The 15,446-nt window shown below is 52.3% G+C and overlaps 1 protein-coding gene across 4 annotated transcripts; it reads left to right on the plus strand.

Annotated features, from left to right (window-relative positions):
- Window positions 1-6,406: 6,406 nt before the first annotated feature.
- On the plus strand, window positions 6,407-9,816 carry C14H16orf54 (chromosome 14 C16orf54 homolog). Of its 4 annotated transcripts, none has more exons than XR_006382204.1 (2): window positions 6,407-6,464; window positions 6,773-6,880. XR_006382204.1 is itself a non-coding variant. In XM_044232779.1 (2 exons), the coding sequence occupies exon 2, from the start codon at window positions 7,958-7,960 to the stop codon at window positions 8,648-8,650; it is 693 nt and encodes a 230-aa protein (XP_044088714.1). In that variant the 5' UTR covers window positions 6,407-6,464; the 3' UTR covers window positions 8,651-9,816. The 4 variants fall into 4 exon arrangements, 3 of the variants coding, with proteins under 3 accessions (XP_044088714.1, XP_044088713.1, XP_044088711.1); XM_044232779.1 differs by lacking the exon at window positions 6,773-6,880 and adding an exon at window positions 7,958-9,816; XM_044232778.1 differs by lacking the exons at window positions 6,407-6,464; window positions 6,773-6,880 and adding exons at window positions 7,356-7,616; window positions 7,958-9,816.
- Window positions 9,817-15,446: the final 5,630 nt, after the last annotated feature.

Genomic DNA, 15,446 nt, shown 5'->3' on the forward strand with positions numbered 1-15,446 from the left:
GGGTCATTTGAGAGGACGAAATGAGACATACAGGGGTGCCTGGCGGGCTATGACTTCGAGCCTCACACTGCGTGCCGAGATTACTTGAAAAGAAATGTTCTGAGTAAATTACTAGGCATGTAGAAGGGTCCCAGGCCAGGAGCAGGGACACTGGAGGAGTAGAGACACTGGAACAAAGCAGAGAACGAGCACAGGGGCAGAGTGGTTCACAGTGTCCTGCACCGTGGCAAGGGAGCATCTGGGCAGACCCGGCTCACAGGGACAGGAGGAAGCCAGTCAGAATCCCAGGCAAGCCGTGAGCAGAGCCAAGAACGAGCATGCTGTTCGTGATTGCTAATCCATCATTTTTGGGGTGGGGATAAGGAGCCAAAGGGGCCAGCCCCAGTCTCGGAGGCTGAAAGTGAACCAGGAAGAGAGCCGGAGCTCCCGCCTGAAGGCGTCACCTTTCTGAGAAAGAGAGAGAGAGAGAGCCGATCTGCTGATGGCGAGAGAGTTGAGGCTTTGCCCCGAAGGCAAAGCTCCTTAGGGAAGCTGTGAGAGGTCTGGAAGAGCTCCTGGAGGGAAGGGAAAGAAAGAGCATCATCGCCCAGATCCACGTGACATCGTGGCTGAGGGGACCAGGGGGAGTTAGGGGTACGACGTGCGGTGAGTTGTGTGATTGTGTCCCCTGGGGCTCACCAACCCTGCAACAGGACCAAAGGAACGTGGTTTATGGGTCCACGGCAGAAGACTGATGAAGAAGGTGGGGGGGAGGACAAGGCTGGCAAGTGCCCGAGACAGGGTAGTTGGAGCAATGCACAGAGTCAGCGTTACAGGGGAAGCGGACTGAGACAAGAGGGACTCCAGGACGTGCGCTCCGAGAACGGAGTATCAGTAAGGGGGACCAGCGGTGGAGTGGGGGGAAGTGGCGACTCGGAGCCTGGGGAATCTGCTGGTCCCTGTAGAGCAACCCTGAGTGGGAACGAGATTTAAGGTCGGTCTCTGATGCGAAGGGACCGATCCTTCATGGTCTTTCAGAGATGAGAAGCGGAGCTGGATGGAGATGGAAAGGCACAGAACCGCCGAACGCCTGCTTTACGAGGTGCCTTATACAAACGATCTGCTATTACCCCCTCATAGCCCCTCAGGTTGGGAATTTTTGAAAAATGGAAATCAAATAGATGGTCTCATAGCTGTTGAGCCAGGAATCTCAGATTTAATCCCGGGGCTGACTGGTTCCAAGACCCAGATTTCCCCAGATCTCCCCAAAGAGGTGGCATTTGAGACTTTTGTAAATCATTTTTATCATTTTCTAAAAGATTTTATTTATTTATTTGAGAGAGAGAGAGAGAGAGAGAGAGAGAGAGAGCACGAACAGGGGGAGGAGCAGAGGGAGAGGGAGAAGCTGAGCGGGGAGCCCAATACGGGGCTCGATCCCAGGACCCAGAGATCATGACCTGAGCCTGAGGCAGATGCTTAACCGACTGAGCCACCCAGGTGCCCTCTCAAAGGTTTTGAAGGAGGAAGGTGATAAGTTCAGAAATGTCTTTTTAAAAATGACCCTGGATGGGGGCACCTCGGTGGCTCAGTGGGTTAAAGCCTCTGCCTTCGGCTCAGGTCATGATCCCAGAGTCCTGGGATCGAGCCCCCCATCGGGCTCTCTGCTCAGCAGGGAGCCTGCTTCCCCAACCCTCTCTGCCTGCCTCTCCGCCTACTTGTAATCTCTGTCAAGTAAATAAATAAAATCTTTGAAAAATATATAAAAAATAAAAGATGACCCTGGAAAAGATTAGGATGGGGGAGAAACTGAGTAAGGGAAACTGCATCAGAAGGCTGTTGAGACAGACAGGTCACTGACACTAAGGGGTGGCTGTGGGGGCAGAGAGCACTGTCACATTTGCACCTTACGTATGAAATCGCCCGGACCAGGTGATCCTGCTGAAGGGGGTGAGGAAGAGGAAAGATGTCAGGATAATGCAAACATTATCACAGGGCTGACCCTGATCACTCCAACAGCTATAAAGGAGACTAAACTTAGAGGGAGGAGATGGTAGATTTTAAAAGCTTTATATTAGGGGCGCCTGGGTGGCTCAGTGGGTTAAGCCGCTGCCTTCGGCTCGGGTCATGATCTTGGTGTCCTGGGATCGAGCCCCGCATCGGGCCCTCTGCTCAGCAGGGAGCCTGCTTCCCCCTCTGTCTCTGCCTGCCTCTCTGCCTACTTGTGATCTCTCTCTCCGTCAAATAAAATAAATAAAAAATCTTTAAAAAAAAAAAAGAAATGAAAAAACTTAAAAAGAATAAAAAAATAAAAGCTTTATATTATGAAATATTACACAACCATAGAAAGGTAAAAAAAATAAAAAAGAGGAAACATGCTGTATAATAATAATGAAGGCATTTTTTACTTGTTACCTTTGAGTTACCTGTGGAATCTAGCTGGAAGTTCTGTTCTAGAACAGAGTTCACAGGTGTAAGATTATGTTAATGAGCACTTTTTGGTCTCAAGTCACAGATACACTACCCACACAAAGGGAAATGTATTATAAGGACCCAAGAACCCAAGGACAGGAGTGAAGCTGGGCGTCGGGGAGAAACTAGAACCAGGGACTCCTGGCATCAGAAATGGTCTCTCCACTGCTCCCGTCTGCAGGCGGTGCCTCCACTTCTCTGGTCCATGTGATGGCAGTGGGGTCGCAGAGACTTCCTCACTTTTACATCTAACAGATGCAGTCACCCAGGCAGTCATTCCCACTCAGCCCTGAAGTTCCAAGGGAGAGAACTGCCTGGTCCAGCGAGCAGGAAGTGTTGGCCCAGTAACTCACGGCCAGGAGCCGGGTGACATGGTAGGAACCACTCAGAAAAGGTGCTTCCCCCAGTGGTCCCGCTCCTGGGAGAACCCGGCAAGTGCCCACGACAGGGCAGAAGTGGTTGGACTCCCCCGAGGACAGAGAGGAGAGCAGCGGTTCTGAACCTGGGCTGCATGATAGAATCACCCAGAAAGCCCTAAGAAGACGGCCTGGGCCCCACCGCCTGGGAGGCTCTGATGGTCTCCATCTGGGGTGTGGCTACATCGTCAAACGTTTATTGTCCTCTCTCTCTCTTTCTTTTTAAAAAAAGATATTATTCATTTTTGCAAGAGAGTGAGAGCACAAGCAGGGGGAGGGACAAACAGACTCCCCGCTGAGCAGGGCACAGGATCCCAGGACCCTGGGATCATGACCCCCTCCGAAGGCAGACCCTTAACTGGCTGAGCCACCCAGAGCCCCTACAGCGTTGAGCTTAAAAAAAAAAAAAAAAAAAAAGACCTTCCCAGGTGCTTCTGCTGTGCCCCAAGCTTGTGAGGTTCTGCCTGCGCTGTGCTCCCCAGATCACCTGGAGCCTCTTACTGGCCAGGTCCGGGCGGGGCCCTAGATCCCCAAGCCAAGGCACCCCCAGGAGATGCTGCCCTCCCCTGCCCTCGGAGGTTCAAATGCAGCGCAGCCTGACAGAGCTCTGTGTGGCGGGGGAACATTCTTCAGCCGCGCTGCAGGGTCCGGGGGCCACCCCTGGCTGCACACGCCCACTGAGTACCTGAAAGGTAACTAGTGAGACAGAAGGACTGGAGTCCTTTATTTGAATTAAACTGAATTTGAAGAACCGCACGTGGCTGAGGACTACTGCATAGGACAGAGCAGGTGTCCTGGGTCTCAGCTGCCGGGGGGAGGGCACATCGGAATGGCTTGTGACCTTTCCCCACCAACCTCAGTGCCACTGCCGCTGCGGCTGTTTTACCTTCCCCAGCTCAGGCCCTAAAACGGTGGAAGAGATCCGTGGTGGGGTGAGGGGAGGGGACAGAGGGATGAAGAGTGCGTGGAGAAGGCCCACGGGCGATTCTGAAGCAGGTCCTTACTCATCCTATGCCAGAGCCATGCTGGAGAGCAAGCCAGTCACAAACCTCCCCGAAACCTAGTGACCTGGGGCAGTGATACTGATTTTTCTTTTTTTTTTCCTTCTTTTTTTTTTTTTTTTTTTAAAGATTTTATTTATTTATTTGACAGACAGAGATCACAAGTAGGCAGAGAGGCAGAAAGAGAGGGGGAAGCAGGCTCCTGGCCGAGCAGAGAGCCTGATGACCTGAGCCGGAGGCCGAGGCTTTAACCCACTGAGCCACCCAGGCGCCCCTAAAAAAAAAGGTTTTAAAACCACCACATACACTTAAGAGGGAAGAGCCCCTTGGACAGAATTCGGCACACGGCAGCCCACAAGCCCGCCACCTAGTCTAGGAGAATTAAGTTTTCTCCCGCTGGTTCCAGGTACAATCAGGTTGCCCCCTGAACATCTAGCCCCAGGAGCACCCCATCATCAACCCCAAAGACACCCCCCACGAAGGCTTGTTTAGTAGACTTCTGACCCAGAGACTTTTCTATCGCCCACACTCCTTGAGTAACTTCCTGATTTCTGGTTTCAGAAACTCTTGAGCAGTGAAGTGGGAGGAACCTGAGGGTCAGGACATCTGGGGTTCTGATCCCTGCCATGCAGAAGGTTGTGGGGGAAAAAAAAAAAAAATTGCAGGCTGGCAACCTGGCTGGCTTAATCAACGGAGCATGTGACTCTTGAACTCAGGGTTGTGAGTTCGAGCCCCACGCCTGGTGTAGAGATTACTTAAAAATAAAAAATCTTGGGGCGCCTGGGTGGCTCAGTGGGTTAAAGCCGCTGCCTTCGGCTCAGGTCATGATCTCAGGGTCCTGTGCTCGCTTTGGCAGCACATATACTAAAAAATTGGATCTCAGGGTCCTGGGATCGAGTCCTGCATCGGGCTCTCTGCTCAGCGGGGAGCCTGCTTCTTCCTCTCTCTCTGCCTGCCTCTCTGCCTACTTGTGATCTCTGCCTGTCAAATAAATAAATAAAATCTTTAAAAAAAAATAAATAAATAAAATAAAAAATAAAAAATCTTTTTTTTAAATAAAATCTTAAAAAAAAAAGAATTCAGGCTTATTCGGGAATGAGGCGATTGCAAGCAATAGTTTCCTTCTCTATATTTCAATTTTCTATATTATTATTTATTATTATTTAGCATTTTTATTGTAGTAAAATACATACAACATAAATTTTACCATTTTAATGATTTTTTAAGATTTTATTTGTTTATTTGACACAGAGAAAGATCACAAGTAGGCAGAGAGAGAGGGAGAAGCAGGCTCCCCACCAAGCAGAAAGCCTGATGCGGGGCCTGATCCCAGGACCCTGAAATCATGACCTGAGCCGAAGGCAGAGGCTTAACCCACTGAGCCCCCCAGGCGCCCCCATTTTAATTATTATTTTTTTTAAGATTTTATTTATTTATTTGACAGACAGAGATCACAGGTAGACAGAGAGGCAGGCAGAGAGAGAGGAGGAAGCAGGCTCCCCGCTGAGCAGAGAGCCCGACGCGGGACTCGATCCCAGGACCCCGAGATCATGACCCGAGCCGAAGGCTACAGGTTAGTACACGGCTGTGCAAGCACCACCATCCATCCTGAGAATGTTTTCGTCTTGTCAAACTGAGATTCTGTCCCCACTAGCAACAGCCCCCGGTCCCCTTTCCCCCCAGCCTCCGACAACCGTCATTCTCCTTTCTTTGTCCTCGTGACTTTGCTCTGCAGAACTGGTGCTAGTGGAATCCTATAGTATTTGTCCTTCTGTGACGGGCTTATTTCACTTAGCATACGGCTTTCTTTTCTTTCTTCTTCTTCTTCTTCTTCTTCTTCTTTTTTTAAGATTTGTTAGAGAGCGTGAGCGAGCATGAGCAGGGGAAAGGCAGGTGAAGGGAGAATCAGGTTCCCCGCTGAGCAAGGAGCCCAATTTGGGACTCGATCCCAGGCCCTTGGGACCACAAACTGAGCTGAAGGCAGACGCTTAACCAACTGAGCCACCCAGGTGCCCCCAGCATATGGTTTTCAAGGTTCACCCATGTTGTAGCAGGTGTCAGACTGTCCTTCCTTTTTAGGGCTGAACAACAGTCCGCTGTGTCTGTGCATAGATGGGTATGCATACGGCCTTCTGTTTATCCTCCGTTGATGGACATTTGAGTTCTTCCCACCTGTTGGCTTCCCACCTGTTGGAAGAACACGGCTAATCAACAGTGGTGTGCAAATACCTGTTTGACTCTGTGCTTTCAGTTCTTCTGGATATACATAGAAGAATCATTGCTGGATCACCGGGTAATTCTATTTTTAATTTTTTAAGGAACTCGTTAAAAAATGTTAAGCATTTTTTTTTTAAGTGATAGGAGAATTAAAACATACAGCGGCATCTGGATGACTCAGTCAGTTAAGCATCTGACTCTTGATCTCAACTCAGGTCATGATCAGGGTCATGAGATCAAACCCCAAGTCAGCCTGCATGAGGAGCATGGAGCCTGCTTGGGATTCTGTCGGTCTTTCTCTGCACCTGCCCCCCCCCGCCCCTCCTGTGCGCAAGCCTCCAAGACGCAGCAAGGGGAGTCCGGCTGCCCTTGTGACCATCTGGTAAGACGCTTACGTTTCAGTGGACATTCATGTTACATATTGTTTAGCCTTTCTTATTAGATGGCTGTCATTTTGCAAAAGAAAATATGAACCCTGAGTAAGAGTTGCGTTGTGTTTGGTTGCTTGCTGGACCAGGAATTTAGAGCTGCGCTTCTCCGGTCCCTAACACATACATGGGTTGTGCGGCCTTGGGCACGACACGGCCCTTCTGTGGGGCCTGCTCGTCATCTGTCCGCCATCCAGTCAAACTAGACCATCTCGGAAGGGGCCCAAGTGGCTGATGACTCTCCCTCACGCCCCGCCCCCAGGCCCCTCTGACCCCTGACCCCAGGAGAAAGGACCAGGGTGGCAAATGTCCAGAGCCTTGGAGATAGGCCTCAGCCCGACCGTGGATTCTTCCCAGAGGCCTTACTCGGCTTCTACCCACGCCTCACCTCACAGATGTCTTCCGGCCGAAACGGAGACCACATGGCCTGAAGACAAGGAGATGTCTGTTCATGAGAAGGGTGGGGAAGGCTGGAGGGGGGTGTGGGTTGGGCAGCGGGAGCAGGTTTGGTGGGGTCCTATGGGCAGGCAGGGGACAGGGCAACCCCGTACGGGGGGAAGCCAGGAGCCTCGAGGCTCTGCAAACCGACCTCTTTCTCTGTCTCCGGGTGAATGTTCTGGGGCCTGGGGCCTGGGGCCTGACTATGGGGTGAGCCGCAGTTCAGTACAACCAACCACTGCCCCCGTTCGGGCCCCACCTCTCTCCAGGAAGCGCCTCTCCACCACACTGACCACATCCCCACAGGTCGCCTAGGAAACCCCACTGGGCCTGGAGGAGTTGGGGCACCGTCGCCCGGCAACAGGTGGTGCCCTCCCTTCCGCCCTCATCTGAGGCCGCTGCCCGGCACCCTCCTCCACAGGGAGGAGAGCTCTGAACAGAGAGCCAGGAGCCCAGGGGCTGCCCCGGGGTAAGGCCCCTGTAGGTGTGGGGCCCGGCGGGCAGAGACAAGCAAGGGAGACAGAGTTGGTGGGGACAGCCACAGGTACAGTGGGGACGCCTGACGCCGCCCACGACAGCAAGCAAAGTGGAGCCTGGAGAGAGCAAGACCTACTCCACGGGGAGAGTCGTGAGGCCGCAGGAACGTCCCAGGTGCCAGCCTACGGCGGGTGGGTGCACACACACAGGATGGGAGCCGGCGGGGGGGCGGGGAGACTCTGATTTCTTTACCCACGACTTCCTCTGAGGCTCCAGCAAGACCTAGGGCGCAGGGGTGTGTGGGGGTGCTAAGGCCCTTAGACTTTTGTCTGAGGCACCCCGGGGCGAAGAGGGAACCAGGGCTTCTGGAGCGAGCTGGGTGGGGAGCCTGAGCAGGAGTGTTGGGCTCCCGGCCACAGAGGGGCCTCTGCCTCTGTCCTCACTGGGGTCCGGACACTCACGGCCTCTCTCGCCCTCTAGGCTGTGCCCACCCAGGCTCATTGGCTTTCTCTCCCCACCCTTGTCTCTCCAGATGCCTTCCACTCCAGAGCAGCCCTTTGGGCACACGGGGGGCGTCCCTGTGCCGGAGATGGGCTCGTGGCCCCCGCTGCCGTGCGGACCCTGCATCCCCATCATGCTGGCGCTGGCCTCCCTCGCCGCGCTCTTCCTCCTGACCACAGCCGTGTTGGCAGAACGCCTGTTCCGCCGCGCTCAGCACGCAGGCCCCAGCCACCACGCGCCCACCCTGGTCTGGCGCCCCGGAGGAGAACTGTGGATCGAGCCCAGGGGCACCCCCCGAGAGCGTTCGGAGGACTGGTACGGCTCTGCGGTCCCTCTGCTGATGGACCGGGCCCCAGACCCTCCCACCCCCGGGGGCAGCTTGGAGGCCCGGGCAACAGCCCCACCTGCCCCCTCTGCACCCCCCAGCCCTTTAGCCCCTCTCTCCCCTCCCAGCTCCTTGGGCCCCCACACCCCACCCAGGGCCCCAGTCCGCAGCACCTTCTGGGGACCCCAGGCCTTGGACGAGAGGCCCTGTGCCCCAGGCTTGGTGAGCTGGGCTGAGCCGGAACACAGGCCAGAGGCCACCATGCACTTGGGGAGCCCCCAGGCCCAGAGGCAGCAACTAGGAAGCCCTGATCTTGAGTGGGGCCCCCAGCCTCGGGTCACCCTGGAGCAGATCTCCGCTTTCTGGAGGCGCGAAAGTCGGACCAGTGTGGGGTTCTGAATCCCCACGGCCTGGGGGATGGGCCTCCCAAAGACCCCTGAGGAAGGCCGTACCTCACAGAGTCTCTCTGAGGCCTTAAAGACCTGAGGCTCCAGCTCGGGAACCCAAGCTGATACCCCGGGGCCCCAGGAAGAATGCCCCCCAACGCGCTGCTGGCCTTTTACATCTGGATTTCAGTTCCCTGGATCTGCCCCCATCCGCCAGCACAGGCTCCGTGTGGACAGAACTGGTGCTGAGGGGAAGCTCAGAAGTGCTCCCTGTGGCTGCCTGTGGCTGCAGCCTGCGGCAAGCAGCGCGGAGACCTGGGCGTGGCGCCCACTCTGGGCCAGACGCCACCGAAACCATGTTGCAGATTCAGAGCTCAAGGTACCAAAGAGGCAGAAAATAGCATCATCACGAGGCTTCCACCTTCCTTCCTTGCGCACCTAAGATGCCAGGATCCGAGTGCAGGAGTCCCACGGATGCCAAAGAACAGGCTGAGTGTGGGTGACGAGGGTCCGTCCCGCCAGCAGGAGAGGACAGGAAGCCAGCCTCCTGGAGCCACAGATCACGCCTCCAGAAAAACACACACAGAGGTCAAGACCAGGCAAAGGAACATCTAATTACAGCTCAACGGTGGCTTTGACCTCCAACTTGCAACAGGGACTTGGTCAGCCAAACTGAAGAGGCCCCTTCTTTGCCTACAGCTGGGACTTTGCATCAATGGCAGTCAGCAGGCAGCCCTCCGACTCTGACCCCTCCAGGGTGAGGGAGGCCAGTGGAAAGGAACCCTGCCCGAGGACAGAGCGGCTCCTAGTATGTGGCTACTAGCTACCCTCCCTCCCAGCTGTGGCTTCCCTCCCTCGCAGCTCTCTCGCTGAATCAGTCCTGAGAGACAGATCTGCCCCGAGGCAGGCTTATTTAAAAGGCTCCACCCTGGAGAAATGGAGCCCAGAGATGTCCTTGGCCCTAAAGTCATCTCTCTGAGCTGACCTCCTCTCTGGGATCGGAGCCAGGAGCTGGAGAGAGGGGAAGGCGTTTCCATTCCCAAGGGGTCCGATTTCCCAGCTTCAGTCATGGACGGTTGGGATTTTTGTCCAACCGCTTTGCCACCTGTCCTAGTATTTACTTTATGTTTTTCTTTAGGATGACTTACTATTTGCTTAATAAACTTATTTTGAAAGGAACCTTTTTGGTATCACTTCTGCAAATGGAAAACCAGTATCACTTGACATAAATAGAAGGTACCACTTGAGAAGAAATAACAAGGTAAACAAAGATATTACAAGGTAAACAAAGATACTACTTGGGCCTGGTTCCCTCCCCGCTGGAAGCATTCCTTGACTCAAAGATCCGTTCTTTGTTAAAAGAAAAGGGAACCAAAGGCTCAGCAAGGGTTAGGAAGTGTTGGACATTCTGTACCGTCCTGCAACCTCCCCCACCGCGCCCCAAGTACTGAAACAGACGGAGAGTCGCGCAAGGGAAGGAGCATCCCTGCTACTTAAGGGCCGGGAAACCGCCCCCCACCCCTCTCTCCCCCCTCCCCCCCCCACCCCTGCTCCCGGTTCACACCCAGGAAATGCTGCTGGACAGGGGCCAGGAGTCCGCTCTTCCTTCCCGCTCCGGAGAGCCTCAGGGCGCTTGGGCCCGACCTCCCCGCGCCTGGAGGCTTGAAGGAAGGAAGTGGAGCAACAGCACAGCGCGCTCCGAGCCGGGCCCTGGGGCGGAGGAGTCAGCCGAGCCCCCGCCCGCCAAGGGTTCAGTCCCTCCAGTGGCAGGGGTGGGGGTTGAACGGGGTGACCGGAGACAGCGACACAGAACCGATCCAAGCCAGGGCTCAGGGCTCCCGCCCCATCTCCGTCCCTCAGGCGCCGGATAACCGTGTCCCTTGTCACGGTCCCCGGCAGCTGGCGGGGCCGGACCAAGGAGTCCCGCGGGGAAGCACACAGACGTGCGGTGCTCACCCCGCGCTCCCTCTGGCTTGGTGGTTGTGATACTGGGACTCACGCGCTTTCTCGGCCCAAGAAGGTTGAAAGTTGAGCGAGATGCCCTCTGCAGACTTTTCTAGCTTGACCTCTAAGCAAACAGCGACATGAAGGACAGGTGTGCGCTTCCCGCCACCGCCGCGCCCCGTCTGCTGTCCCCAGAGTCACCGTTATGTTCCCAGACCCAGACCGGGCCACCATCCCAGGAGCCCCAGGAAAGGGGAATGGACCGCCAGGCTGCTGGATTCACAGGGTGTTCGTTTTACCCTTTATCCTTCCTCTTTGTCTTAAACCTCTGCCTCTGGTTTTTTTTTTTTTTTTTTTTTTAAGATTTTATTTATTTATTTGACAGACAGAGATCACAAGTAGGCAGAGAGGCAGGCAGAGAGAGAGAGGAGGAAGCAGGCTCCCTGCTGAGCAGAGAGCCTGATGCGGGACTTGATCCCACGACCCTGAGATCATGACCTGAGCCAAAGGCAGCAGCTTAACCCACTGAGCCACCCAGGTGCCCTGCCTCTGGTTTTTAACCCCCTCTCGTTACTTCCTCACATTGAGTCTGTTTTAAAATTCTTCCTATAACTCTGTTGTCTGGAGTCCTAGGGTGCTTACTTTCAATCATGACAGATGGTTTCCTCTTAGGTTTCTAATTTGGGGCTGTGAACTCAGAGTCCGCAGGGCCTTATCGGTGGGAAGCCACGTGACTAGGTTTGAGGGTGTCTTTCTAGAAAGGTTCCGGGTATGCTCCCCTCAAGGATGCTTCAGGGGTATTCCCAACCCTGGACCGTGTTATTTGTTCACTCTATCTGGCTTTCCATGACCCTGCAGATGGTGTCAACTCGAACCCCAAATCTTTTTTTTTTTTTTTTTAAGATTTTATTTATTTATTTGACAGAGAGAAATCACAAGCAGATGGAGAGGCTGGTAGAGAGAGAGAGAGAGAGAGAGAGAGGGAAGCAGGCTCCCTGCTGAGCAGAGAGCCCGACGCGGGACTCGATCCCAGGACCCTGAGATCATGACCTGAGCCGAAGGCAGCGGCTTAACCCACTGAGCCACCCCGGCGCCCCTCGAACCCCAAATCTGAGCCAGGGCAAGCCTTTGGCTTGCCGGGAAAGATTTTCTATTGCCATCAGATCTCGGTGAAGCCGGCAAGGTTCTTCTGTGCCCTCTGAGCTGATGGAAATATGTTTTATTTAATTTAATGAATTTACTTATTTACAGAGAGAGAGAGACACGCAGCGAGAGAGGGAACACAAGCAATGGGAGTGGGAGAGGGGGAAGCAGGCTTCCCGCAGAGCAGGGAACCAAACACGGGACTCGATCCCAGGACCCTGGGATCATGACCTGAGCCGAAGGCAGACACTTAAGACTGAGCCACCCAGGCTCCCTGATGGAAAGCTTTTTTTCCCAGTTTACTCTTTCACTGAGGGTGTACCCCTCTAAGGAGGGAGGAATTTCATATTAGGGTCCCTGTTTTCAGTGGCCCAGGAGAGCCCGCATCTCCAATCTCTAGGTGAGGGTAGAACCTCAAAGCTCTGGTATTTTAATTTCCTCTTTGTGGGGGGAAATCCCCTTCTTTTCTCGAAACCCAGCTGTGCATTCTGAAGGATGTTTACTTGATTTTTTGCCGAATTTTTACATGTTTCCTGGTGGAGATGAGCCAGTCAGTTTACACCGTTCACAACATCACAAGACCCAAACTATTCCCTCTATAAACAAGTTCAAATCTCTTCCACATTAAAACAACCAACCAACCAACAACCAATTCTCCGTAGTTCACCACACGTGACCTTCTACTGCCTTCACGGCCAAACTTCTGGAAAGAGCTGTTTCTCCTAACAGCCTACATTTTCTCCTCTCCCCTTATGCTCTCACCACAAGCATGAACGATGTTCTTTAATTATTTAATTATTTATTTATTTAACAGAGAGAGAACGAGAGAGAGAAAGCACAAGCAGGGGGAGCAGCAGAGGGAGAAGAAGGCTCCCCGCTCAGCAAGGAGCCTGATGTAGGGCTCAACCCAGGACTCTGGGATCAGGACCTGAGCTGAAGGCAGAGGCCCAATGGACTGAGCCACGCAGGCATCCCTGACCGGCACAGTTTAATTAAAGAACACTGTATAGCCTCCTGTGTGGGTGGCATTAGACGTTTTGGTTCTTTCTATTTCTTAAAGATTTTATTTATTTATTTATTTGACAGAGAGAGAGAGATCACAAGCAGGTAGAGAGGCAGGCAGAGAGAGAGGAGGAAGCAGGCTCCCCGCTGAGCAGAGAGCCCGATGCGGGACTCGATCCCAGGACCCTGAGATCATGACCTGAGCCGAAGGCAGCGGCTTAACCCACTGAGCCACCCAGGTGCCCCGTTTTCGTTCTTTTCTTGACCCATTCTCTTCACTTGACTTCTATGACTCCACACACACCTGATTTCCCTTCCCACCCGCTGGCCATCCTCTCTGACTTGTTTGTTCTCTGCCTTCTTCAGTGGTCCATCCTGGACGGCTTTTGCTCGCTGCTGCCACACTTCTCCTGAGCAATCTCACTGAGACCTGCTGTCGCAGACCTGACAATCCCTAAGTCTCCACCACTACCGGCTGGCAGATATGGTCCTCCCTTGCATATGCTCTGCTCTGCCATTATTCCAAAGGAATAGTAAGCATGGGAGAGAAGGGCGCCTGGGTGGCTCAGCTGGTTAAGCAATTGCCTTCGGCTCAGGTCATGATCCCAGGGTCCTGGGACTAAGCCTCGCATCGGGCTCTCTGCTTAGTGGGGAGCCTGCTTCCTTCCTCTCTCGCTGCCTACTTGTCATCTCTCTGTCAAAGAAATAAAATCTTAAAAAAAAAGAAACAAAAACAAAACTGGGCCCACCTACCAGTGATCAAAAAAAAAACAAAGAATGGGAGAGAAGCAGGGGGCCTATGAGAAGACCTTCTCAAAACCGTTCCACAACCACCCCTGGGGACAGAGTCAGCATTGCTCCCCAGGATAAAACCAGAAAAAAAGAAAAGACAAGGGTCATGAATTCACATGGGTAAAGAGGCCAAGCAGGAGCCAGATGGCCAAGGGGACCAGGGGACAGAGTTGGGAAGGATCACATGCCTGTCTGTAGGGACAGCAGCCACTCAGCTCTATGAATCGTGTTTGTCCCGATTTTCCAACAGAAGCTGGAAATCTGGGTTTTTAGGTAAAATCAACCAAAACGTTGGCTGCTTTATATATATGTGTGTGCATTCTAATAAAAGCCAAATGAAGGAAGTCTGTGGGTCATGTGTGGTTTATGAACTGTCCGTTGAAGCTCTTTTTTTTTTACCAACTGAGCCACCCAGGCATCCCGAGAAAAATATTTTTGAAAATTATATAGTGGTGACATTTCACCACTCTATAAAAATACTAAAACCCACTGAACTGAACACCTCAACAGGGTGAATTTTATGGTATCAAATTACATCTCAATTTTCTGTGACTACATCGAGAAGAGGGGATTAGATATATTATTTAAAGTTATACTTTTAATCAATAGAAAGACTACCAATAAAAGGAAACTGAACACAGGCGCCCAGCTGGCTCAGTCAGTAGAGCGTGGGACCCTGGCTCTCAGGGTCATGAGTTCAAGCCCCACACTGGGTGCAGATTAGTGACTCAAATATAGAGATAAAATTAAAATTTAGAAAACAATAAAACTAATAAAGAAAAGAAAAAGTGGGCATAAGCTAAATTCTCTGTCCTTCATGTACAGAGTCGATAGAGCTTTCAAAGCTATAAATCATCATCTTTACAATTCAAGAGAGGCCCCAGAAGAATTCGAAACAACTTCTTATGAGTGAGTCTCTCCAGGGAATAGCAGTGAATAGAGATTTTTACTTCTTCATTTTATAACCTGATAACTAAATTAATTAACATATGAAAAATAAAGGCGAAGATAAATTAACTGTCAGAAAAGATGTATGAAGCTTTTTTTGGTTCTATCTTAATTATTTTATGCAGAGCATTGCTGAATTGTTGCCACGGAACAGGTCACGGAAACAGCTCTCCTGCACCTTCTCCAGCTTCCCCGGTATACTTTTCATCCATTGGAATTAATTCGATTGGACTTAAAAAAATGCAAGGCTTGGGGTGCTTGGGTGGCTCAGTGGGTTAAAGCCTCTGCCTTCGGCTCAGGTCATGATCGCAGGGTCCTGGGATGGAGCCCCCCATGGGGCTCCCTATTCAGCTGTGAGCCTGCTTCCCCCTCCCTCTCTCTGCCCGCCTCTCTGCCTACTGGGTGATCTCTGTCAAATAAATAAATAAAACCTTAAAAAAAAAGATTTTATTTACTTATTTGACAGAGAGAGAGAGAGAGATCACAAGTAGGCAGAGAGGCAGGCAGAGAGAGAGGGGGATACAGGCTCCCCACTGGGCAGAGAGCTCCAGGAGGAGGGCTAGATGAGGGGCTCGACCAGGCGCTCAAATGAGGGGTTCAACGAGGGGCTCAATCCCAGGACCCTGAGATCTTGACCTGAGCCGAAGACAGAGGCTTAACCCTCTGAGGCACCCAGAAGCCCCTAGTTTACCAAAAATATAAAACTGTGTATGTACAATCCTTTATGTAAAATGCTGTGAAACTTCAGTGAAATCCCCTTCTGGCTCATAACATTCCAAGAAAACGAAACAAATCATGGAAAAAGAAAAGATGAACTATGCTTGGTTCTTGGTGAGATTACAGCGAAGGCGCTATTATTGTTGTTTTGTAATGCGGGAAGAATTATTTTTTTTCCAGCCTCTAATAAATCAGCATCGTCCTTCACATATTGATATATTAGCCCAATAAAAATGCTTTCCTTTAGCCAAAGAACAACCAAA

The sequence above is a fragment of the Neovison vison genome, chromosome 14 (genome assembly GCF_020171115.1).
Source record: "Neovison vison isolate M4711 chromosome 14, ASM_NN_V1, whole genome shotgun sequence".
NCBI lineage: Eukaryota > Metazoa > Chordata > Mammalia > Carnivora > Mustelidae > Neogale > Neogale vison.

What these genes read in the sequence shown, in the direction of transcription:
- C14H16orf54 (XM_044232779.1), top strand. Translation starts at nt 7,958, where the DNA reads ATGCCTTCCACTCCAGAGCAGCCCTTTGGGCACACGGGGGGCGTCCCT.